This window comes from Pyxicephalus adspersus, chromosome 10 (assembly GCF_032062135.1).
Source record: "Pyxicephalus adspersus chromosome 10, UCB_Pads_2.0, whole genome shotgun sequence".
Classification (NCBI taxonomy): domain Eukaryota; kingdom Metazoa; phylum Chordata; class Amphibia; order Anura; family Pyxicephalidae; genus Pyxicephalus; species Pyxicephalus adspersus.
The window spans coordinates 9,061,729-9,087,522 of record NC_092867.1 but is presented as its reverse complement, the minus strand read 5'-3'; the positions used below and the strand labels follow the sequence as shown (position 1 = coordinate 9,087,522).

At 36.5% G+C, this 25,794-nt stretch overlaps 1 protein-coding gene across 1 annotated transcript in view; it reads left to right on the top strand.

The window, feature by feature from the left end:
• The window catches only part of SLIT1 (slit guidance ligand 1), a gene marked incomplete in the record, with an annotated part of 198,620 nt that overhangs the window by 134,212 nt on the left and 38,614 nt on the right, over positions 1 to 25,794 (top strand). Inside the window, 9 exon segments of the mRNA XM_072424825.1 lie at positions 681 to 752; positions 2,357 to 2,428; positions 6,698 to 6,861; positions 14,562 to 14,709; positions 16,601 to 16,672; positions 18,451 to 18,522; positions 23,382 to 23,453; positions 24,822 to 24,965; positions 25,051 to 25,214. Coding sequence (XP_072280926.1) covers positions 681 to 752; positions 2,357 to 2,428; positions 6,698 to 6,861; positions 14,562 to 14,709; positions 16,601 to 16,672; positions 18,451 to 18,522; positions 23,382 to 23,453; positions 24,822 to 24,965; positions 25,051 to 25,214 — 980 coding nt within the window.

Sequence of the window (25,794 nt, the reverse complement as noted above, 5' to 3'; positions counted from 1 at the left end):
CAGACAATGACACAAAAGGAGGAGAGGACACTGCCTCGAAGAGCTTACAATCTAGGAGATGGAGAAAATTTCACACAATAGGATGGGAGATATGTAGTGGTGTAAAGTAGTGATGGTTTCAAAAGGCAGAAGAAAACAGGTAGGGAAGTTTGAAAAATGGTTTTTGAGTTCTCTTTCAAATGAGCAGAAAGTAGGAGCAAGCCGAATAGGACGAGTAAGACCATTCCAGAGAGTTGGGGCAGATCTAGAAGTCTTGGAGTCTTGGAGATGTGTGTGTGATGAGGTTATGAGTGAGGAAGTCAGTAGTAGGTCTTTGGAGGAGCGGAGAGAGCGGCAGGGGGAGTATTTTTTTACCAAGTCAGAAAGGTAAGTGGGACAAGAACTGTACAGGGATTTGAAGGCAAAGCACAGGAGCTTGACTTTGATTCTAAGATGAAATGGAAGCCAATGAAGAGAACTACAAAGAGATGCAGCAGAAGTAGAGCGGAGGGAAGAATGGATTAGTCCGGCTGCAGCATTCATGATAGATTGTAGAGGAGAGTGCTTTACTTTGCATTACACAGCAAGAATTCTAGGAAGAAGCAGGCTTTAGTAATAAGTAATGGCTGCTGATGTTTGTAAATGTAACCTTCTGAAGGAAAAATAAACATTTTTACCCTAATGTTATTTTTTTTCCTTAGACAACTGGACAAAAATCAAATAAGTTGTATTGAAGATGGAGCTTTCAGAGCCCTTCGAGGATTGGAAGTGTTGTAAGTATGAAGTTTTCTGTCACATTCAGTTATTTATTGGGCATTCAGGTGGACCTACTGCTTTGTCTATGGAGGCATAAGTGGTTAAACTCTTTTCAGCATTGCATTTTCCAAACATAGCAGTTTCTGTGGTGGAACAATAATTTTAAACAGCCACCCTCATCCAGAGTTTCTCCAGGTGGTGCTAGGAGTTTCTAGAGCAGTAGTCGCTTGACCCCAAATCTTATGGTACCTGCACAGTTCCACAGCCAACTCTTCTTGGCATAGCCACAAATGATCTTTTTTATTCTCTGTAAGAAATGTATTCTTGTCATTATCACTAAACATAGTATATCTAAATAGGTCCTTCCCTCACTAACCATCATATAAGGTCACTTCTCCACTGACCACTTACTACTAGTGCAAGGAAACACTTTTCCAAACCCCAAATGCAAAAGTCTTCTTGCATAATTTTTTGGCTGGCTATTCTTTTTAACAACTGTGACTATTGCTAAAATGATTGTTTTATAAGGGGTGTTTAAAATGATCCACCTTGGTTGGTAATGCTGCTGCTACTGTACACAGGTGAACCATTCCATTTGCACCTGAAACATAAATAGCAGGAACAATCAGAATGCACAGAATGAATCTGAGGGACACACCAAAGTCTTAGGAGATGTCTGCTTATAGATGCTCCTTGTATTAATTGTATTAGAAAAAATTGATATATAAAAGTTTATGTGGCAGTATACCAATTGGCCTCCCCTTAGTATATGTTTTGCCGCATACCCTGGTATGTACGAGTATTCTCAATGGAAAGAAGCAATAGAAAGAAAAGGTATTTGGAAATGCAGCAGTGTATTAGAGAATTATTTCAAACTACCCTGTCTTCTCATTGCTTCTTTCTGTTGGGAATATACAAAAGTAATAATTAGTAAGTCATTTAAAAGTAATATACAAGTTTATAGCATTGTAAATTTCAAAAAACATTATAGTTTGAATTGGAAGAAAACCCATAATTTATTTATGTACACTTACAAAAGGACCTTTCACACCTGGATTCACTATCACATTTTTCGTAGTACATTATGCAGACTGAAACGCAGGAGCATGACACAGCTTTTGGTCTTTGCATTGGTCTGGAGCATTTTAGAAACAATATCCCAGCATAGGGAAAGCAGCCAGAGCATAAATGAGATGGTGTCTGATTCAGCTGGTCAGTAACTATGCAAACCTAACAGTTATGGGTGGCATTGACCATTGGGTAAACCTTACATTGATTCACTATATAGCAATTGACTTGTATGAAAAGTTATGCGATATTGGATAATATGTATGTAATGATAGGTTGCGTAATTTCCATCTACACATTACTATTCTTTTGCTCCAATAAAGAATTCCTCTTCTTCATAACATTAATTAGAGGGATAAATGTAAATTGTTGTCAGTTGTGTTTGTGGTTTGTGTTGCATTTTTGTCCTGGGAACAAAGTCAAGCATAATCTCCGAGCACTGAGATTTTAACTTTGGCAAACTTGATGTGCCCATATATATACTCCTGGGAATCAGCTTTTCCTCTGTCATTTTTAGCTCTGTGTGATTAAAATGTTCTTTTTCTTCTTACAGAACCCTCAATAACAACAACATCACCACAATCCCTGTCTCCAGTTTCAACCATATGCCCAAACTGAGGACATTGTAAGTATAATGGATTTGTAGTCTGGACACTAAATGTCGTAATTCCTTAGGCTTTGCAATTATTCGTTACATATATTCGCTACATAAAACAGGCAGAAATGATTTTTCCTTTCATCAGAAAATCATTTACTAGTTTTTTAAAAAATGATGCAATATTTTCTTTCATAGAAAGAATTTTACTGAGGTTTAAAAATTGCAAGGTATTATAAACATATGGAAATAAGGTTTAAAGAATATCACTTGAAACCTTGGATTATGTATTTATGACCACAATCAGATATTAGAAATCTTCTGATGGTTTTAAACAAACCTGTAGGCTAAGAATGTCAACTCAAAATATCAGGAAGATGTAGATTCTTTTAAGGCAAATTTAAATGCTTGTGCAACAACCAGGAACTCTTGAAAAATGGGAAAGTGTTGGAACTGTAATATATTCACCCTGCGTCTTGTGCTTTAATACTGGGCAATCACAGTGAAGGGCAGCCTTATTAAACAGTAGTAAGCTTTATGAGCCTAGTTGCTGTTTGTATAACACAGCTTTTCAGTTATCATGGGGTTTCTGGTTGCTACACAGTGGGTCAAAACATTTTTGGAGGGCCCAGGGAACATAGAAAACTACTGATTCCAAGGTAGAACACTAGTTTTTGGAGGCCCTGTCCCATCCCAGATAGTATTGTTTGGCTTAGTCTGTTATGCAGTATTGCCCCAAACGTTTTTGGCAATAACAAAGATCGTTTTTGACAATAACTAAGGCTATGTACACACATTAGATTAGATTAGCGCTGCTCTACTGTATGGCAAGGGGAGGGTGGAGAACGAGCAAGCTCACTCCTTTTCACTTCCATTGTGGTCATTCGTAGATTCACCAGGATGGATCCAATAATGACGTCCGACGGGCCTTGTACACATGCCAGATTCTCGTCCGAGACGAGCCCTGAGTCGAGAATTATCTGACATGTGTATGTAGTCTAAGAGCTTCAGTGTTGCTCTTAAGTGGAGTTAAGTCTGTACTAATTACCTAAACAAACACAAAAAAGAGCACTGTAATACAATGTGTAAATATCTTATACATATGAACATATTTATGCCAGTTAAAGTTCTATTTTAAGACTATATTCAGACAAATGTCATGTAAACTCATGCATCATTTTTTTCTCGCTTGGTGTGTCGCTGGTTTATTAGCACCCATTAGCAAATCCAGATGCCCTCCAACAGCCTCTGGAATGTTTTTTTATGGAAGGGCATTGTAGGCTGTTTGCTGTGATTTTTACACACATTACACAAATCATTGGTTTTTTTGGATGCCTTTTAGGCAATTGAAGGTTGTTCCAGTGACTTCTATACCAGTGTCTAAGCTTATAATGAAATCTGTGCATCCAATGGTTTTCAAACCCGCACTGAGGAAAACGCTGCATTTTAACAGCTACAGTATTTGGACTTCCCCATTTGCTTTAATGATAACTAATGACTCAGATGCTAAAGAGACATCTTCCCAATTGAGTTTCAGAAATGCCTAAAGAAAATGTATTACATCCCTAAAAATTTTATTATATTCTTAAGAGAAAATTATAAGATAAAAATACCTATCCATCTTGGTGCATTGAGCGTTATATCTTTAGCATGGTCTTTGCTAATAACAGGAAATTTTCAGGTGATTCTTTACACCTTTGTTCACTCTGTATAAAGATTAGCCTCAGAATTTTAAAGTATTTATTAATTTCCTTTTAATGAAGGGCTGATTTGTAAGCAGTAATTGGTATGGAAGGGCGCAGAATGGAAGGGCGCCAGTGGTTAGAGGGACGTTTTACTTCGCTCTGTATAATCTGGCTGGCGGTAAATGGAATGTCACGCATGACTAGGAAGAAGCAGTAAAAGCTTTATCCAATAATAAGTCTGATACTCATGCAATATGTAATATATCCTAATCCTATTTCAGCCAATTGCTCTATGCACTGAGGTGGAATTATTAGTGAGGGGGGAATAAATTAGTCTATTTTGTATTTACATGACAATACCATATCTTGTGGGATAGGCTGTGATGGGATTGTAATACGTCTGTAAAGAGAAACACATTATTTAAAAAGAGTTCAATGAAATGAGAAGTATTCAAGTCAGACTTGTGAAGGTGCTTGATTTATCTCCAGACATTTTGTTTATCATTTTAACGTCTTGTTCTACTATCAATGGGCTTTACATATATAACGTTGGCTTGTTATCAAAGTATGGTCCATGCTATCTGAGCTAACTGATGCCTCTGATAATGCTTCCTAGGTATAGCATAAAAGTTCACATTTTGCTTCATGGCCTTTATTTGCTTCACCTGACAATAAAGACATTCCAGAAACTGTAATATTTGCACCCCATATGCCTGACATTTGAAGAGAAAGAACCCTGGAGCCCTCATAATTCTTTCATTGTCATACTGTTTTAAACTGTATTCGGGTGCTTTGTTTTGCAAATGTATTTTATTTCATTATTTATACAATTCATGAGCTAAAGTTATGGTTTAAATTTCTAAAGTGCAATAATCAATCAAAAGACGATTACTGACACATTTACAGTATTATTTCTTAAATAAAAATATTATTCTTTTTATTTCTCCAATGTGACTGTTAATGGAAAATTTAAAACCGAACTATATAATTAGTATGGTAATAATTAACATAGCGACTTTGTATTGTTTGCTAGAATAAGCTTACCCACTTAGCTCTTTTAATAAAGCCAGGCAATTTAGGCAAGTTTGCACTGTAGATTTTTAACTTTTTTTTTTATTTTGCAACTGTTTCCTGAGATCATTTCTTGGAATCTCAGTAACCCTTCTGTTTTAGATTTTGGGCCCAATGGCTCATAAAGTTGTCAACATACATCTTTAAACACAAGAGTATATATAAAAGAAGTAATCCTTTTGCAAAAGCGTTGTCACAAGCCACATTCTACTGTTAGGACAAGCATTGAGCAGACACATCCAACATATGTTCAGGGATGATCTTCTAATACAAGTAAAACCCTTTACAAAGACACTGCCACCTCCCTATCCTTTCTTATCAACTGTACAGCTACTGACCACTGATTTTACTTTGGAAACGTTGGGCTGTATAGTTGTTTTTTGTTTTTTTAGGGCTCTAAGGTGCTGAGAATGGTTTAGTTAGGTATGATGGGCAACCATTATCAAAAAATATTTTTTAACTGCTTGTACTTGCAGTCATCCAGAAAAAAAATGTTTCTTTTTAAGTCATCCTACCAAGTTTATCCTTCATTTTCAGTTTAGGTTTGACAGTCATTATTACGATGAGGGTTGAGTTTTTTTTTATAGGGCTTCAATTGATATATTTTCTGTGGCTCGGGAAACCCTAAGACTGGGGATACGCCTGCATCTATACACATGGTGGAAATGGAGATTTGTCTGGTCTAAAGAAACATGTTATCAGGTCACCAGCATCTAAGAACATTGTTATGATCGGGTATCTCTTCAGTAACATAACAAATCTTTGGTTTATTGGTATTTTGCATTATTTAAGTGTTGTCCAGCATAATGGCTCTACCATGTGTAGTTTTAACCAAAAACAATATTGAAGGTATGACTGGACATCAACTATCATCATATTCTGTATCATTTAAAACCGCTCCAGCAGGGCTTTGCACAGTATTCTGGATTCACTTCTCATATATAGCATATGATTTTATTGCAATGTTCCTACTGTAGATAAGATCTTAACACCCCTGTAAAATGCAGTGATATTTGCTTAAGCAAGCAAGTATTCTTAAAGGCAAGAGTTTTTAAATAGTCACTTTGCAGAGATACTTTTTTTACCTCTTTGACTCTTAATGATGCAGTGGATGGCGGATTGTACACCGTTATATGTGGTATCTGTCTTCGTCATGAAATTGCACTGGATGATGGTAAAATCACACAAAAAGAATAGTAAGACTTGTGACTACAAAAAAAGTAAGAAAGTAAGTGGATCTTACTTATGCTTAGATTGCCCAACTGATTTATGAGTATTTAAGATGGGCTAAAGACAAAAGAGTTCTGGTTTGTTTGCAATCCTGTTTTTATGATACCTGCAGATAATTCAACCAACTCCTCACAATTCAAATAGCAGTATACAGACATTTAATAGTAAGATACAAGATCACAGCTTCTGCATGTTTAGCTGGGGGGTTACCTCCCCCCCCCCCCTTTCAGTTTTTTTCAGCAAGCATTAAATTAAATGAGCAATTGATTTTCCTTTAGCGTAGCTAATATCTCTTCTTTTTTTTTTATTACAGCCGCTTGCATTCCAACAACTTGTTTTGTGACTGTCACTTGGCCTGGCTATCTCAGTGGCTCCGTCAGCGACCAACTATTGGATTATTCACACAGTGTACAGGACCTCTTCCACTCCGAGGACTGAACGTAGCAGAGGTCCAGAAGCATGAGTTCACCTGTTCAGGTCTGAATGCTTTGTCTGTTTTTCTTCCCAAATACAGGACCTCATTTATTTGTCACAATTCCCGGCATTGCACACATCAGCTGTGGTCTAACATTTCTCTATCTCTAGTTTATGTATCTTTAACATTATCATCAGGCTTCCCCACATGCACGTTCTCCCCTGGAGTTATTGTGAGATTTTGTCTCTCCAAAATAGTGTTCTGATAGGATAGTTTAATCATTCTTCTAAATATCAATGAAGCCAGACGGGTACTCCGCATTGGCCGAGGTTAGGAAGGTAGACATGGCCTTTATTGGTTGTGCAAATGAGCAACATCTGCTGCAGACAGTCACAGCTGAGACCTTCCATAAGGCTGAATGAAAAAGACTCATAATATAATAAAATATTAACATAGGCTTCATCTTTATGACACGCAGATGGGCAGCATGGAGACCTCCACTCAACCATGTTATTGACATTTGTTTATACCAGCATTAATGAACATGGGAGACGGTCCTGCTGAGAGACCAGGCCATTCCTATGTGCCAGCTACACATCCATGCTCCAGACTTCACTTCTGTGAAGTGATATTAATCCATTTTAAGCTATTTTTGTTTCCTCTTGGAAACATCTGATGAAGCAGCCAGATGAGGTACAAACAAACAATGGCAGCTTACACAGACAAAGAGCTCCTGTGACTGGTCAAGTAAAGTATTATATTCCCTGCTTATAGTGATTTACCTCAACTATGTGCTGTCCATGCTATTTATTGCTATTGATTACACAGCCCCCAGTTTCTTTTTTGCTGCTGATTTTGGCTTACTTATGTTCCTGTACCAATGCTAAATGGTCATTGAACATGAGTAATCTTTTATTCGTACATTGGAGGGTTTTTAACCAATTTAGTTTTGAGAGATTGATTACAGGGTCACCTCTTCTGCTTGATTGCTGCAACATGAAACCTTACCTTAATCTATACTCTTTATTAGGGGTCCTGTAGCCTGTGTTTATTCTACCTGGAAAGGTTTTACCATAATTGCATGCTGTAATTGCTTACCTCGTGGTTACAATTCTATCTCCAGGGAGAAATCTAGCATAGTTATAATGGTTTATTCTTTTTTTCTGAAGGAAGCAAGAGTAATTTTAGTTGCTCTGTATTGAAGTGCCCCTTACAACTGAACTTCAAGCTCTGATGTATGTATATAAATAATGCCAGTACTAATAGAGTGGTGCCAGATAAAATTACTATCTAATCCCTTCCCCTGATGGACTCTTGTTTTTCTAACATTACATAGATATGCAGGATGTATTTTGTTTTAGATGTTGTCCATATTAGCTGTGCTATCTTCCAATTTTTTAATCCAAGGCTGCGTACACACGTGCAATAATTGTCGCTTGAAAGGATCTTTCACAATCCTTTCTAACTACAAGAAAACAGCAGGATGCATGAACGATCGATCTACATACAGCACCGTTCTGCTCTTTGGGGAGGGGAGAATGACAGAGTGGCACCCTGCTGTGCTCTCTCCCCTTCACTTTTACCATGATTGTCCATTGTTCGTCGTCCTTGGATCTCCCAGGACGGTTGTCGAGCGCTGTTCACACACACCAGATTCTCATCTAATATCAGCCCTGAGGTGACTATTGGACGAGAATCAGCTGACGTGTATGTAGCCCAAGATGTTCTTCGCTTCCTACAAATATGTGAATTTTACACACGCACATAGTAGTATAGAGGCAGCCTACAAGAAGTAAAACTTTTAGATTACTTACTTCTGTTGTCGGTGAGATGTAGGCCATCCCATGGAAGCTGGGAAATTGTATTGTGGGACGAATGCAAAATACACTGGCTGCATATTTTCTGGAGATCAGCTTCAAGCCTAATATTCAAGAATGTATTTGCTATATTTTGCTGGAAAAAAATAGTCAAAAGAAAACATGAGCCTGGTAAATCAAAATTGAGCATTTGATGAAAAATGCATAACCAGTTTTTCTGTAAAATGTATAATCAGTATTTCTGTGGAAAAAAAGAGTTTGGCCCTGTCTCCATACAATAGGAAGTTATGCAAGGAGGCAAAGCCAAAGTAAACTTTTGGAAAAAGCTCAAATTTGCATGCAACCTCAGCTGTCTATATCTCTTGATCTACTGAGGATTTTGACACTCAGTTTTTGCTGAACATAACCTATTTTTTCATTATATTCCAATGTTGAATAGTCCAATCTTTCAATAGAATAAAAATAAATCAGTCTGTTTTTTGTCTCCTGGGTTCTCCTACACAACTTGTGCCTTCATTCAAATATGCAATTTTGAGATAAACTTTTACATTGCAGCTTGGGAAAACAAAATTTGTAATTCCTCTACAGTTACAGGACCCACACCTACTTTATAACATATCACATATTAGCAGTACAAAAATGAATCCTGAAATACGAACATATTTAGGAAACATGATATTTGATTCCACATAACTGTATGGCAGCAAAATGGACAAAATGTTATTTCCTTGATTTGAAACATTTATAATGTCATCTGCCAGGAAAATATTCTTTTGGTTAGAAGTTACAAAGAAAAGTTTTGAGACATAACATAAATTATGTGTGATCTATGGAACAATGTGAGAAAGCGAGAAGAAAGACAGGCTTTTACAGTCAGTGTATATATGATGAAAACTTAACTTTTTTTCATAATTGTATTATTTCCCTAAAACAAAATACCATGCTACTGCGCTAGATATCCACTAACACAGTGATACTATTTTTTAGTAAATTCATGGGTTACATGTCAAGAGTTTGTTTTATAGAACCAGCAGGATCTCTGTTCCCGACGTGTTTCTCCCCTTTGGGGCTTCCTCAGGGGATTGGGAGACCTTAAAGGTTATAATTATATTTTCAGTATACTATAGTAACAGGTAAGAGAGTATAAACGTGTTCTTTGAGTACAATATTAGTGAATATTTAATTGAGTGTATACATACATTTTTATATAAAGATTGTGATAAAAACAACTTTTGTGCAAAGGTAGTAAAAACAGGTAATTAAACATAAATAAGAAGAAGAAAGAAGAAGATGACTACTTACTTAGTGTCTGTTTACGGTTGAACCTCATGAGACACAGTAAGTAACTTCAGACCCTACTAAAAAATAGAGTATCACTGTATTAGTGGATATCTAGTGCAGTAGAACTTTAGTATAGTTTTGGGGAAATAATACAATTATGAAATAAAGGTTCATTTTTATCATATATAGACTGCCTGTAAAAGCCTGTCTTACTTCTCTCTTTCTCACATTGTACCTACTTATGCATCAGGCTAGGCACAACTTTATCTAGATCATTTCTTCTATTGGTGTATCCTTTTATCTCTACCTGAATTACAGTTAGGTCCATAAATATTTGGACAGAGACAATTTTTTGCTAATTTTGGTTCTGTACATTATCACAATTCATTTTAAATGAAACAACTCAGATGCAGTTGAACTGCAGACTTTCAGCTTTAATTCAGTGGGTTGAACAAAAAGATTGCACAAAAATTGAGGAACTAAAGCCTTTTTTTTAACACAGTCACTTCATTTCAGGGGCTTAAAAGTAAGTGGGCAAAGTAAAAAGCTGAAAATAAAATGTTCATTTCTAATACTTGGTTGAAAACCCTTTGTCATTGTCCATCTGTATTATGAAACGCCTTCCAATCAATGTGACTGCATTTAGCTGGATTTGAGCAGACAGTATGTCCCTGAAAACCTCAGAATTCATTCGGCTGCTTCTGTCCTGTGTCACATCATGGATAAACACGTGTCCCCGTGCCATGGCAGCCATGCACGCCCAAGCCATCACACTGCCTCCGCCATGTTTTACAGATGATGTGCTATGCATTGGATCATGAGCTGTTCCACACCTTCTCCATGCTTTTTTCTTGCCATCATTCTGGTAAAGGTTGATCTTGGTTTCATCTGTCCAAAGAATGTTTTTCCAGAACAGTGCCGGCTTTTTTAGATGTTTTTTTTAACAGTCTTTTTAACAGATTTTTTTTAGGTCCAATCTAGCCTTTCTATTCTTGAGGCTTATGAGTGGCTTGCACCTTGCAGTGTACCCTCTGTGTTTACTTTCATGCAGTCTTCTCTTTATGGTAGACTTGGATATCGATGCGCCTACTTCCTGGAGAGTGTTGTTCACTTGGTTGGCTGTTGTGAAGGGGTTTCTCTTCTCCATGGAAATTATTCTGCGATCACCCACCACTGTGTGGTCTTTTGGCGTTGCTGAGTTCACCAGTGCTATGTTTCTTTCTCATGATGTACCAAACTGTAGATTTTGCCACTCCTAATATTGTAGCAATTTCTCGGATAGTTTTTTTCTGTTTTTGCAGCTTAAGGATGGCTTGTTTCACCTGCATGGAGAGCTCCTTTGACCGTATGTTGTCCGTTCACAGCAAAATCTTCCACATACAAGCACTCCCCCTCAAATCAACTCCAGGCCTTTTATCTGCTTAATTGATAATGACATAACGAAGGAATTGCCCACACCAGCCCATGAAATAGCCTTTGAGTGAATTGTCCACATAATTTTGAGCCCCTGAAATGAAGTTAGGGGAAGCCGGGATATGCAAGGTATCTCAGCAACCAATCCTGTGCTGCACATATGCAGCTCGGTGATTTTGACAGTTGAAGAGATCAATCAAGCAGGTAAGATACATTTTTTGCAGATGGGTCATCACCTGAAGAAATGTGAAGCAGTATTATTTTAAACAACTAAAAAGAAACCTTTTGATAACTTCCTGCCCACTCATTCCCAACATGATAGTTCCCTATACCTGCTGCATTGACAACCCCAAATAGTACTGTTGAAGCCCAATAATCTGGCCATACACATGGCAACGTTTAAGTAGTCTCAATCAAATTTAAATTGCTAGGCAATTGAACACAATATCAAAAGGTGTTGCCTGAAAACGAACAATCTTCCACCCACTGGTTTGAATAATTACCTGAATTAATTAGTTTGAACTATAAATTGACAATAAATCTATACATAATTGACAATGCAGGCTATTAAAAAAGTAATGGCAATGTCTAGATTTTCTGCTAGAATAATTAACGAATGAAACCACTAATTTGTGCTTGGAATTTTCATTACAACTCAAATTAGTTAAAAGTAATGAAAAAAGGAGTTTTAGTTCAACAAACTCTTTCCTCAAGACAAAAAGACAACAAACAAAAATTATAGCAACAACAGGACTTTTAAGGCATTAAACAATTAATTATCCATATATTGTAGATAAACCATCATTTTTTATATAAAGATAAAAAGTTTACAACAATTTCTAATTCAACAAATAAACCCTCTTTCGCAGCGGTCTCGATAAATCAGTTGTTTTCATTTGAGGCGTTTAGCGGGAACATATACTGCTTTGACTTTGTTTTAAAATATTTATCTTTGTATAAAAAATGATGGTTTATATTCCTTTTTGTTAGGAGTTTTAGTCCTCCAGAGCCATAGTTTAAGAGGTCCACTTTGATGAAGACCCAGCTCCTCCTGACAATGATATCCAGAGCCACTTTTAGTATATGTTGGAAATTTACCAAGCTTAAATACTTGGTGCACACAAATGTGAGATTGTTCCTACTTTCTGATGGTGACTATGTGGTAAAGGCCCTGCAGACATTTATTTTTTGGAAATACCTACTGTGTACCATCAAAAGTAAGAAAGTGTATCATTAACACCCTTGCTAACTAGCCTATGGACCAGTGTTTCTCAACCAGTGTTCCTTGGAACCCTAGGGTTTTTCCAGAGGTTGCCATGGGTTCCTTGAGCCGTAAGTAATTTTTGCCCTCTCTCTATTCTTACTTTTTTTTCTACTACAGGTTGACATTCAAAAATCCGGCAACCTCCGGACCTAAGGATTGTCAAAAATTCTGGATTTTTTACGGTTATATGTGCTGTATATATTTACCAGAAAATGACTACCTGTACAGTCCTTTAAATGGATGCTGAATCCATAATGGGGCTATACAGCAGCAAATGAATAAGAAGGAATGAGCAGGAAAGCACGTGCAAGCTAGACCCAACAGCTGATTCTGGAGTACAGCGCCATCAAAACATAAACAGCGCCTCCAGAAAACAGTGTAAATTTGAAAATGCATTTTGAAATCAATGCCAGAAATCTGAAGGAATCAGATTATCGATGGCCAAATTTTTGAATGTCAACCTGTATTAACCCTGGGGTTTGGCTATACCATCTTTAAGATACCACATGCAATTATATCATACACACCCTTTCCCATTTACCAGTAAATATAAGACCAATTGGTTGAGAGATACTTTGGAAATGCAGGAAAGTAATATATTACTGCCTTTGCATTCAACTACTTTATAATAACCGAATAAAGCAATGTTGAAACAACCACATGTTGACACAGGTATATTATACTCTTACACTTGATTGGTTTCATGATAACATTTCTTTTATTTTTAGTGCCATACAGCAATTTAAAATTTTATTTCCTATTTAGCAGCGACAGTTCAATATAAGTACAATATCTGCTTTTTAAATCCCACCAACTCCAGCTCCCAGCTACAGCACACATTCCCCTCCATTATCATTCGTCTCCCTTAAATGGATTTCAGAATTCAACAGTGAAATTATTTTGCTAACATTTCTGTTTGCAATTGAAAATCACTCTGGAGGTTATTTTGCTTCAGCATTAAAAATTGTATGGCATGTGTGAAAACCGACTTCTGTCATTACAGACTCCTTCATTCTGGGATAAATTATGGAAATGGTTTTGCCGTGTTACAGGGTGCACTTTGCAAAAGAAAATTGCTTCAGGTTATAGAGTACTTTTATCTTTAAATCTCATGCGTCTCATTTTAAAGCAACAGAGCGATATATCTCTCTGTACCTTTGTCAAGAAGAAGTATCTGTACTGTACAAGCTGCAAGAGAATATATGGGAACCAGTTCTTCTTATATAGCACTGAGAACAAGGCAAATCCACACTTTAGCTTTTTGGTGGTTTAGGACAGGGTTTCTCTACACCATTATATTGTATGCCTATTAGCAGAAGAAGTTGTGTTCACATTTTAATGTATGTATCTGTACCTCTAGTAAGCCCTTAAAAACATTTATTATTTTTTTGCAAAATGTACTGTTTTTTGAAAAGAATGTGTGTTACTTTACAATTTTGTTATCCAGACAATATTATTTCTACATGTACAATTTACCAGTGTATTTTTCTGTATTAGTTTTTTTGTAATGTGCTTAGACATTAGCACACATTACAGATGATTTGAGAAATCTAAAAAGGAATGACATGACAGTAATTATAGTTCTTCATTTCAAAGTTTAGGAATGCAAACGGATTGGTAGGTATATTTCAGTGATCATCTGTTTTCAGCCGATGAACATGTTTCACACATTACTACAAAGTAGAAGTTCACCTTTTATTCAATGTATTGTATATAGTGCTACATCTAAAAGTTTAATGACAAGAATGACATACATACACATAACATCTTACTAGCCTCTGTTTCTTTATTGCCTTGGTTTGCCACAGAGCCAGCAAGGGTACATTATATAGGAATACTGCTCTAATAAAGTTTGCAGTCCTGTCCTTCACTTTTTGTAGACCTTCTTTGAATCATGGCTGGTGCGCGACACTGTAGTTTTGTCTTAAGATAGCTTGGAGTCTGCTTCTTTTCTAATCCTTTGGTTTTTTTTTCATTTTTTTTACAGGTCAGACAGATCCATCTAGCACTCAGATCTGCAGCCTATCCATTGGCTCCTGTCCGGCAATGTGCACCTGCAGCAATGGTATTGTGGATTGCAGAGGAAAAGGTCTTACTGCGATACCAGCAAACCTTCCTGAAACTATGACTGAAATGTAAGCTTTCTCTATGCAACCCTAGTCTACTGACTTCAATCCTTTCCAATTCTATAGAATAATGCAGAAAAAGAGTTTCAGTCTTGTTATATGTGAGTGGCCAAAAGCACTAAAGACAGAGACAGCTGGTAACAATACATCATTGCCATCCTTTTGTGGAAGTCTGGACATGACAAACACACTGTTCAGATTAACCCAGATTTGATGATTGATTGATAGGTGCTAATTTACATATTGACCACCCATGAATACTAGAAATGAAAAATGAAATTGGAACTCCAGCTAAAAGTTTTCTTTTAGTTTAGTTAATATTTTTGGCTTTTTTTCCACCTTACCATTTTTTAGGAGCTGTTCCCGTCACCCTAATCAGCTATATATATTAGTAGTAATTAAAAACATAAGCGGCTAATTGGACCAATGTTTAAATGATATGTGCTATTGCATATTAATTGTTTCAGTGACCAAGAACACATCATATATACAGAAAAGTCTACAGTAAGTACAGTACACAGTAGTGATCAATTCAATATATAGTAGTTACCAGGTATATGGTATTGCATTACTGCAGTTAAAATATGCCATATGGCAAATATATTGTATACCACATCGATGGAAAGAACAGAATGCCAGCAAAAGTCAAAGGCTGAACACAATATGAAGAATTCATAGCAAATATGTTATTGGTAGAAATTCGATAGAGATAATCTTGACTAGTTCCCAGTTTTAATGTATGTTACCACTTCAATACTAATATTGAGCAGTCAGAACTTTTGACTCTTAATATGACTATTTCAATATGGATGACTTAATAGTCTGTGCCCCCCAGTATAAGAGCAGGTGTTTCTTTCCACCTTTTATGTACTTTCTAGACATGCTTCTGTGCAACACAAGCACTTGACAGACACTGATTCATCAATCCTTGTAAAGTTAAATGACCATGAGGCTCCTGGAAGCTGAACAGAGACCTGCCTCACCATGTGTTACAGAAGAACAGGCCCCATTTCCTTCTGTAATTACTGCCGGGCTCTCTGTTACAGCTGATATCCTCCACTGTCCGGTCCTCTCCAGGGCTCGAGTGACTTCACTTAATACGCAGCTGCGATCCAACAGCCGGAAGAGTCAGTGAAGCTGAAAACATTACACACGCTTTATTATAACACCAAATCATTACATGGGCTCCTGCTGACATTTCCGAAATGTAATTGATGGAGTGTTGAGTCAGGTCATTGTGCTCCATGGGCACAGCTGACACATCACCTCTTCTCTGTGCATCTCTGTCTCGGGACACTTAGTGGGAAATATTAATTAGCAAATCCCAGGGGTCTCTTTGTGGATTTCAGAAAGGCACTTTCAAAGGTGACTGAGCTCTTCATGTAAAAGCAATCTTCGTAATCGGAAATTAGCTATGAAAGCTACGATTAGTCATTTAGGAGTAATACCTGTCTATTATCCATAAAATTACTCTTTCCTGCAGCTCTTGCTTGAAATATATTCATACAGCAGAAATCCAGCTATAGCACAGGGTTAGCTGCGGCTGATGTTGTCCAGGTCAAAACTGGAAAAATTCTAAGGGCCACGTAGTCAATGTACCTGTTACAAAACAGAAGTTTAGCTTTCAGTTATTATGGGTTTCCTTTAAATTTGTTCGCTTCTATGTACTGGGCTTATTGAATATACTGACCTCATAGCTGCTAGGATTTGTTCTTTTTTTAACAAATTGGAGATGAGATTGAGATGACTTTAAATCGGCTGTAAATACAATTCTGCTTCTGATTTATGGGTATAATTAACCCTTTTAATGAATGCAAGTTCAGCTTGTTCTGTAATCTGCAACTTTATAAATGATACTCTGGCTCAGATTTATATTCATCATATCTTATCTTTTCTTCAGACGCTTGGAGCAGAATGGAATCAAGTCTGTACCTCCCGGAGCTTTCTCTCCATATAAGAAACTACGCAGGATGTAAGTCCTTCATGCTATAATTGGTTTTGATAAACATTTGCCTTTCTGGCATTTCTATTTCTGATAACATTTACTTTTTGTAAAATAAAAACCTTTATAAATTCATATAGAGCTGGCATTAACCAGAAAATATTTAAAGTCCAAGTGCTCAGACCACATTTAGCGGAGTTAGTATATGTCAGCTAACTTTAACCCAACGTTATTCCTTCTGCCTAAATCATTTTTACATTACGTTATTAAAGAACATATAAGGGTTTCTTTTGCTATGCTGTTGTATTAAATTCCCTGCTTTTGTTTATTATAGTCTGTCAAATCTAGTGAAATAGTCACATTAAATATTACTTAACAGCTTGTCATTTTTTAAAAAACATTTTGCAATGATTTGACTAAGATCACAATGGAAACATTCATTGACAAGCTAATGACACCTAGTTGGGGATTTAAATGTTTGGTGACAGAAGAACAAACTTTTCAGTTCCATGGAGAGGGGAGGAAAAGCATGAGGCACAAGTCAGTAGTGAATCCCTGAAACATGTTAGGGGACTGCTGTATGCATGCTATATTTTTGCCCAAGATGGTCACAATTATTCATCTTGGGTGACAATTATCCAGTAAGTGAAAATCTGTCATTAGCAATCATTGTTGCAAATTCCCTTGTTAGAACCCACTATTTAACTTTAATTAGCTCTATTGTTATAAATAATAGTTATAAATAATAGTTTATCGCTACTTTTGGCCTGGAACCTTGGTGACATTATGGTAAAGACATTTAGTTCTAAATGTCAGCGGATTATCTCCTTTATTCTGTAATAATAAATATTTCTGAGTTAATGTTTCATGTTATTTAGGTAACCACTCTTCCCTAAAGAGTCAGAGATCTGCTTTAATTTCATATTTCTACAAATGTCATCCATTTATCACTTATGCAGAGAGTGGTAGAACAAAGTTCATTGCTTCATCTGTGAGTTCTATGTCTTTCAAACTTTGTGCCATGTTTTAGCACTTTGGCCAGCCAGTAATGATAAGGAATGGATCTAGTGAAGAATGATACAATGCAATCACAGATCTCTGAATCATGCAGTGCTGTAATTTTCATGTTAAATTATTTAAAGCCAGTAATGAAGAAAACTAATTTCCAGAACAATTGATTAGGGTAAATTATTAAGTATTACTTTTACATAAACATTCATTTATGTAACTGAGCTGTTTTCAGTCTGCAAGCTGTAGCAGCTAGAAAAATTTGTAAAAATTCTGCCTTTGTATAAGGGTGACAACGCTACCTTTATATGGCCTGCATGCAGTGGCAACATTGCCACCATATGTGGTGCTCTCCTGTTGATGTTGCCTCCTATTCTTTACCCGCTTTTCAACTTAACACCTCCTTCTGTTAAAAGCTAAAAAAGCAATGCAAATTCTGTATGTGAGTGCACAAAAGAAAGTGGTGCAAGAGAGCTGTCATATATAACACACACACACAAAAATTACATTTAGGTAACAGAAACATACAGCAACTCATCACCAGAGCACTCTCTAATGTCTCTAATGGAATGAATTTGTTTTGTTTTTTTATTGATGGTTGAAATATTCTTCAGATCAGTATAGCCTCATTTTTTCTGGGTCAGATTTTGTCTTGTAGTTTGTTGTATTTACTGTGCTATCTTCTGTTTGTTATGCAGATTGTACAGGAGCTCATTATAAGGTCAGCAGCTCTTGCAGTACATGACCAAATGTATTTGTTACATACATTTCATCTTGTTTTCCTTATTATTGTTTTCCAGAGACCTCAGCAACAACCAGATCTCAGAGATTGCTCCCGACGCTTTTCAAGGCCTCCGCTCACTTAATTCCCTGTAAGTCGAATTTAGAAGGGGCTACCAAACAGAATTAAATTACTAGGGCAGGCATATCTGGAATGCATGATCTCATGTTGCTCGCCCTCAGACTCTCTCTTATGTAATTCAGATTTTAATGTAATTTCTATTTCAGAATTACATTATGGCCAGTATTAAATGCAGAGCATTTTACACTGGGAAAATAAATATCTCCTATCATACAGTGACGGCATAAAGCCATTTACTCAGGAGAGGCCCTTTAATACCATGATGTTTGGCATGGCTGCACCGGAAAATGTGAATTTTAATGTGGCTTGCTTTCTGCGGGCTGGAAATTGATGAGATTCGGCAGCTTTTCACTTTCATGTTAATTAGAACGTCATGCAGAGAAGACGTAATTAAAAAGTCCACGAAAATACTGTATGATTTACAAACCTGTGAAATATACTTGAAGAAGTGCCTTATCTTGATTGGCGGTAATAGGACTGCTTTATTACTGCCATGGCATAAGTGAAAACTTGTGCTAAAGCTGATTATTAATGTTATTGAAAAAATGATATGTTCAATTAATTTTTCCTGCAGCAATGTGTCTTGTTCCAAACAGGCTGCAAAAACGGCTAAATACATAGATGCAATACATAGAAGAGCTGTTTTTACTTATCCATCTTGTCCTGAGATTTACACAGAATAGTCCTGAGGGACAGGAAACCCATTTAATTCCAGTAGTTTAGTAACAGCCTGTGATTGAATTTAAAGGAAAAGCTTTACACTAACAAGATCTAATCTTTGTCACAATGCTTTCTTTTCCTATCAGCATGCTTCATGTCAGCATGTATGGCTGCTTGTGTTGCTTCTCCTTCCCCAGATTGAGCTTTTCTGTATAGAGAACTGCATAGGGCCGATACCAAGCCATGTTTAAGTGTAACCACAGGGGAAGCCAGGATTGACAGGCATAACAGCTCAACGATATTGACAGTTCCATAGAGCAGTTAGGCACGTATGAATGCTTATTGCAGAAAGAACATTACCTGTCCTTTCTGCAAAATTGCCCTGCCAGCACTTTGGCCTTTGCAGCACTAGATCCCAGGTTTGAATCTCGGACAGGACTCTATCTGCATGGAGTTTCTCCCCCTGTTTGCGTGACTTGCCTCCGGGTACTCCGTTTTCCTCCCACATCCCAAAAACATGCAGTTAGGTTACTTGGCTTCTCCCCAAAATTCACCTTAGACTGTATTAAAGACATATGACTATGGTAGGGACATTAGATAGTGGACCTTAAGTGTTGTGCTGTGCTGTGCTGTGTAATATGTCGGCGCTCTATAAATACAGTGGAATAAAAATATTAATATTTTAATGGTGTTTTATTGTATAAAAAACTGCATGGAGTTTTTGTATTTTATTTCTGCCTGGAGTTATGCTCAATTGAGTTATCTCAATATAATGTCTGTGAAGTTATTTCCAGCAATATTACCAATTATTTTACAAAATAAGCATCACAAAATCCTGTCTTACATTACTAATAATGAGGGATGATAAGTATTTTTATGGTAAGTTTATGGTACAATATCTGGCTAAGGAAGCACACAGAGGACTGATAGCAATGTCAAGTAAACAGCAGCTAATCAGAAATTGCCTTTCATGAATAACTTGACGGCATGGGCTACTGCACTTTGATCATCATCATTGATCTTCCTACTACATTATTGCTTAGTCAGGTAGAATCATATGATGTCCTCCCTTCTAACATAATGTAGAAAATCAAATTGATCATGTGTCAGCCCCGGTATATTAAGACGTTGTATACTGATATCATACATTTGTATTTCAGGAAAGTGTCATTTATATAGCTTGCAATATTACTGTAACAATACAGTATTTTTTGTTGTTCAAATAGAGCCAGAAACACCTTCTGTTAATATATTGTATGTACAACATAACCAACTGAAAGCAAATGTATATGAATTAAAGGGGGGGGGGCAAAGCTGAACTCAAAGCAGATATAAAAGACAAATTAATGCATTACATCTTTAAATATTTGCTTGAAATGTGCAGTGTAAATACCTGGACCTGAACTAGTATTAGCTTCTTTTAGTTCTTGCACAGCGAGCAAATCAGTTCACGTGCTGATAAATCATGCTGGCAGGAGGGGAAAGCAGAATGACAGATGAGCTGTGCTGCTCATCCTTTCTCAATCCAATCCCAGAGGAAGCAGTTTGAATGATGTTGACCATCAAACGGGACCTAAAGTGGCAGAAAAAAGTATTGTAGGAGAAAGCTCTGAATTGAAAATAAATATTACAGCAAAATGTAGTTTTGTTATTAAAGTTCTGCTTTAAACTAAATTCATTCCAGGAAGTTGACACTAAGGGCCTGATTTATTAATAAAGCTCTCCAAGGTTAGAGAGGATACACTTTCATTAGTGAAGCTGGGTGATCCAGCAAACCTGGAATAGATCTGATCCAGGATTGAAAACATTTGCTAACAAATAGCTTTAAGAAGAATTCCATTCCAGGTTTGCTGGAGCTTTCTCCTACAATACTTTTTTCTGCCTGTAAAAGTTGCAAAATAGTACCTTTATGTTGGCCCTTTTTCTCTGTCAAAGTTGCCTACTAAAACTCGTTCCTACAAAGTGGGGCTTTTCTCAAAGGTCTAGTGGTACCCAAAGACACTAGGCTTGCTATACATGCAAAATTTCCACCTTATGTCTCCTTAAAAATTCCGATGGATACCTGATCATCGTGCTAGAAATGCAATCAGCTCAGAATTTCCCTTAGTGAGCTGACATTGCTATGCAGCTCTGCTGTAATGAAATTACAGGAAGTTGGGGAAACAGCCGGCATCTGGTGTGGGAAAGGAGCAAATAGTGAGAATGAAAACACAGAGGAGTTCTGAACTCCTGCAGGGGAGAACTCGGGCAGAACTGACCATGCTCCCTATTGGTAGTCTAAGAAAATAGGAACTGACTGCATTTTTAGCAGAGTCATCAGAGCTGCGGGGTTTGTAAAGAAACATGAAGCGTTAATTATGTTTTTGTAGGTTGTGTCTGCACATAAACTTTATAGCTGGTCACAGATACAGAAGTGTTTTGTTCTCATTTCAAAATCAATCTATTAGAATTTAATTTTCAAAGAATCCTTTCTGAATATATCCAGTCATGTAGAACCTCACACTACACCGTTCTTGAGTTCTGCTGATCTAGCAGATCGATTCTGAAACAAAGAAGATGCAATGGAAACAAGCATTAAATGCATTGACAATCTCAGTCTGGCTATCCATGAAATATGAAATGGGCTTATACTTCAGCTAAGGTTTGCAGATACTAATTATCATCATGGCCACTTCAGAAGAACTGAAAATTATTTCTAATATGTATATTTACATCTTCAAACATGGTGCATTAATTAGCAGAGCCTAAAAATAGCCTGTGCATGGAATGTTCACACAAGTATTAATAGAATTTCCCTTGGTGTCTATTTTATTCTATTCAGAAAGTATCATAGATTGAAAGTAATTATCTTTTACCAGCATGGGAACCCATGACCATTAAATAATTTGTTAATCTTTTTATTATTCTGGGAAATAATTATAGCTTGATTAATAAAATCACTGCATCCCACAGAGCTGGAATTTGTGATAACAAAAACTGTCACGCTGCATGACAAAGTAAAAGAAAAACAGATCTAAATTATGTTCTACATTTAGGAGGATAACAGATGTATTAATTGCATAATTTGCAATTTATGTATATTCATATTATCTAACAGATTTTTACTAGGTGTCTTTGGTGGTTTGTCTCAACTCTAAACAGTGCTTAACCCTGCTGGTTGGAAATGATTTATATTTAGTCATAGTACATTCAAAGAACAGGAAAACAGCACAATACAATACAACATGATGAATGCTAAAATCTAATCTGTTGCTGGGATTCCAGTGGTAAGAAATGGGATGCTGAAAACATGGAGGGCAGACAAAAGGAAATAGGCAGGAAAAGGAAACTATGGGCCTGATTTATTAAAACTCTCCAATGCTGGAGGAGATACATTTTCATCAGTGAATCGGGGTCATCCAGCAAACCTGGAACAGATTTCTTTAAAGGCATTTGCTTGGAAATGTTTTCAATCCTGGACCTGATCTGTTCCAGGTTTGCTGGATCACCCAGATTCGCTGATGAAAGTGTATCCTCTCCAGCCTTAGAGAGCTTTAATTATTCAGGCCCTATAAGAGCAGTCAAAAAAGGAAAGGAAGAAATTGCATCTCTGAAGCATAAGGCTTGCACTATATCTACTGGCCCTTGGCTTTCCCCTTACTACTATAATTTAGTTTGACACCTCAAACCTGAGGGTTTCCTTTCCCCAGGATTATTCATGTGTCAGCAGTCATCGTGCCTTTTTGTATTTTTTTTTTTTTTCATGCATTTATTTATTTGCATAATTCATGCATTAGCTGCCTTTATTTAAATAAATGTATGTTTTTTTTAACATCCTTGGTGCTTCCTTTATTCCATCATGAACCAAAATTTTGGCCTATTGAGCAAATGATATAGGACAACCTATATAGATATTTTCTGATTGGCATAGTATGGTATTATAAGATTAATTAGTATGTATAAATAATGTATATTATAATAATTGTTTTTTTTCTTTTCCCCATACTTTTGTTTCTGTCATACATTAATTTTGACTTTGATCTCTCATTTATATGAACACAATGTATATATATTTAATGTTCCTTTAATAAAAGTAATGCCTAGATTCTTTTGAGTGGCACTGTATCCTCATTTGCAGCTACAGCCTGCCCATGATGCCACCCCAGCCGACACTCAAATGCTTAAATAAAATTCAGTAATATGTTAACTCTGTCTTGTTTTTATTATTAGGATTTTATATGGCAACAAGATTACAGATCTTCCCAGAGCTGTGTTTAGCGGTCTTCATGCATTGCAGCTTCTGTAAGTAAGGGGTTTAGCCTTATCTTGCTTGCATGTTTCTACCCAGATATCTTTGTTGTGCATGTGTAGTTAGATGGTGGAGGCATGAATATTACATTTAAGGAAGCCCATCATGGCAGAAGTATTTAAGCATCTGTACCTGCTGAGCCCTATTGTGTGTCCATGTTGGAATTAGATAAATATTATCAAATATCTATGTGTGCAGGTGTAGGCATAATAAACATTATTTGTACCTTAAATGGCAAAATAACACTAACTCACTACAGCTTTAGAAAAGCATTTGCCATGTAAAAAAATATATTTATATACCTGTATCAACCCAAGAATGGCCTTTTTTCCTGGTGTTTAACAGTTCTCAACTCAAACAAAGGACATACCCCATTTTTATATTATTATTATTATTATTATTAATAAACAGGATTTATATAGCGCCAACATATTACGCAGCGCTGTACATAAAATATATAGTTGAATTAGGATTGAATGAGAAAAGATTGGAACCTCTCTCATTTATAGAGGTTTACCCTCACTTCCTGTTCTTGCAACAATCTTTACCAGACAGAAAGTGAGTGAAAATCTGCAATATGGAAATGGGTAACAGGGTTCTGAACTTTCATTAAAAAAGTACATCTGTGTGGGTTGCTTTTGGTGAGTTTTCTTTGCTTTTATAATAATGTTATTATGTAATACTTAATTTACTCTGTACAGTATTTTCTTACACAGTATTAGTGAAATATGGTATGCTTTATGCACACAGGCTACCCAAACACTTAACTCAGCCCACTCTTTAAAATATTCATTAGCTTAGGATCCAGGACAATTGAAATCTTTAAAGGTGTCTTGTAAGTAATTGGCAACAACAAACACACTAAAATCATATGGGTTACATACATCCATAAAACTGAATTTACTTTTGTCCTTTTAGCTACAATCAATAAAGCGCCAATACAAAATTATCAGATCTTCCAGAAATCTGACTTTTCTCCAGTCACTGTTTGCATTAGGTAGTAGATTGTCTAACTACTGAGTCTGACTGCTGTTTGGTAATTCAAAAGAAGTTGGTTATGGGATTTATTGGTTATATAAAGTAAACAAGAACATTAATTTTCTATTGAAGGACAGCAGCAAACCCTTGCCTAAGCTTCAATGTCATAGTCAGAGCCGAAATGTCATGCATCAAAGTCTCCCTAGAGAATATTTATTAGGTATGTGTTACTTGTAAAACATACAGGGTATTGATTGATGACTGTAGAACCAACATCAGGCTAATAGAAGCTTATAAAAATAACTTAAGATCAATGCATTCATCATGAAAGTGCTTGTAAACTGTATCCTTGTGGTTTACACTGAATATATTCTTCCTTTCAGACTTCTAAATGCCAACAAAATTAACTGCATCCGGGCTGACACCTTCCAGGACCTGCAGAACCTCTCTCTGCTGTCACTGTATGACAACAAGATTCATAGTTTAGCCAAAGGAACATTCTCTTCTCTGCGTGCCATCCAGACCTTGTGAGTAACACTGCAGTAGATAAAGGGCTGCCTTTCTATCAATGTGCTACCTGTTGAATAATCTTGTGTTTTCTCCCTTGTTCAGACATTTAGCTCAAAACCCTTTCATCTGTGACTGTAACCTAAAGTGGCTGGCAGACTTTCTGAGAACAAACCCCATAGAGACCAGTGGAGCCCGGTGTGCCAGCCCTCGTCGTCTTGCAAACAAACGCATTGGCCAGATTAAAAGCAAAAAGTTCAGATGTTCAGGTAATTTGTTTATCTAATGAATCTTCTTTAACCTGAAATACCTAAAGTACACTGTCGATGTAAGGTATTTGTATTTCCAATTCCAAATCTCAAAGGCTCTTAAGGGTATCATATATATTTCAGGAAGTATTACTAGCAGCTATACATAATGACGGTCTATTTTACCATGAGTGGGAAGAAAGAAGCACAATAATTGTGCAGTACTACTAAGCAGAATGTAGCAGCTGTATATGTATTGAACAAATATGACTACTCCCATGCACTGATATACTGTAATCTCATACAATACAAAGAAACCCTTTCTAAAGCCTGAACACTCCTTGATAAGATTATTTACATAAAGTGGCAGCCTAACAATATATATAAAACAATTAAAAATGTATATGGTTCTGTTCTTAAGGAGTTTCAGACAACTATATAATTATGTATTCAAAGATCTCATTTGATGGTCAGGTTTAGTTGATGTGACCATTTTAAACACTCTGGCACTGCAAGTTTTTTTCCTATACTTATTGGGCAATATTGTACTGGTAGTGCTAGTTATCTAACTAAGACAAGTACATTCAAGCCGCATACACAA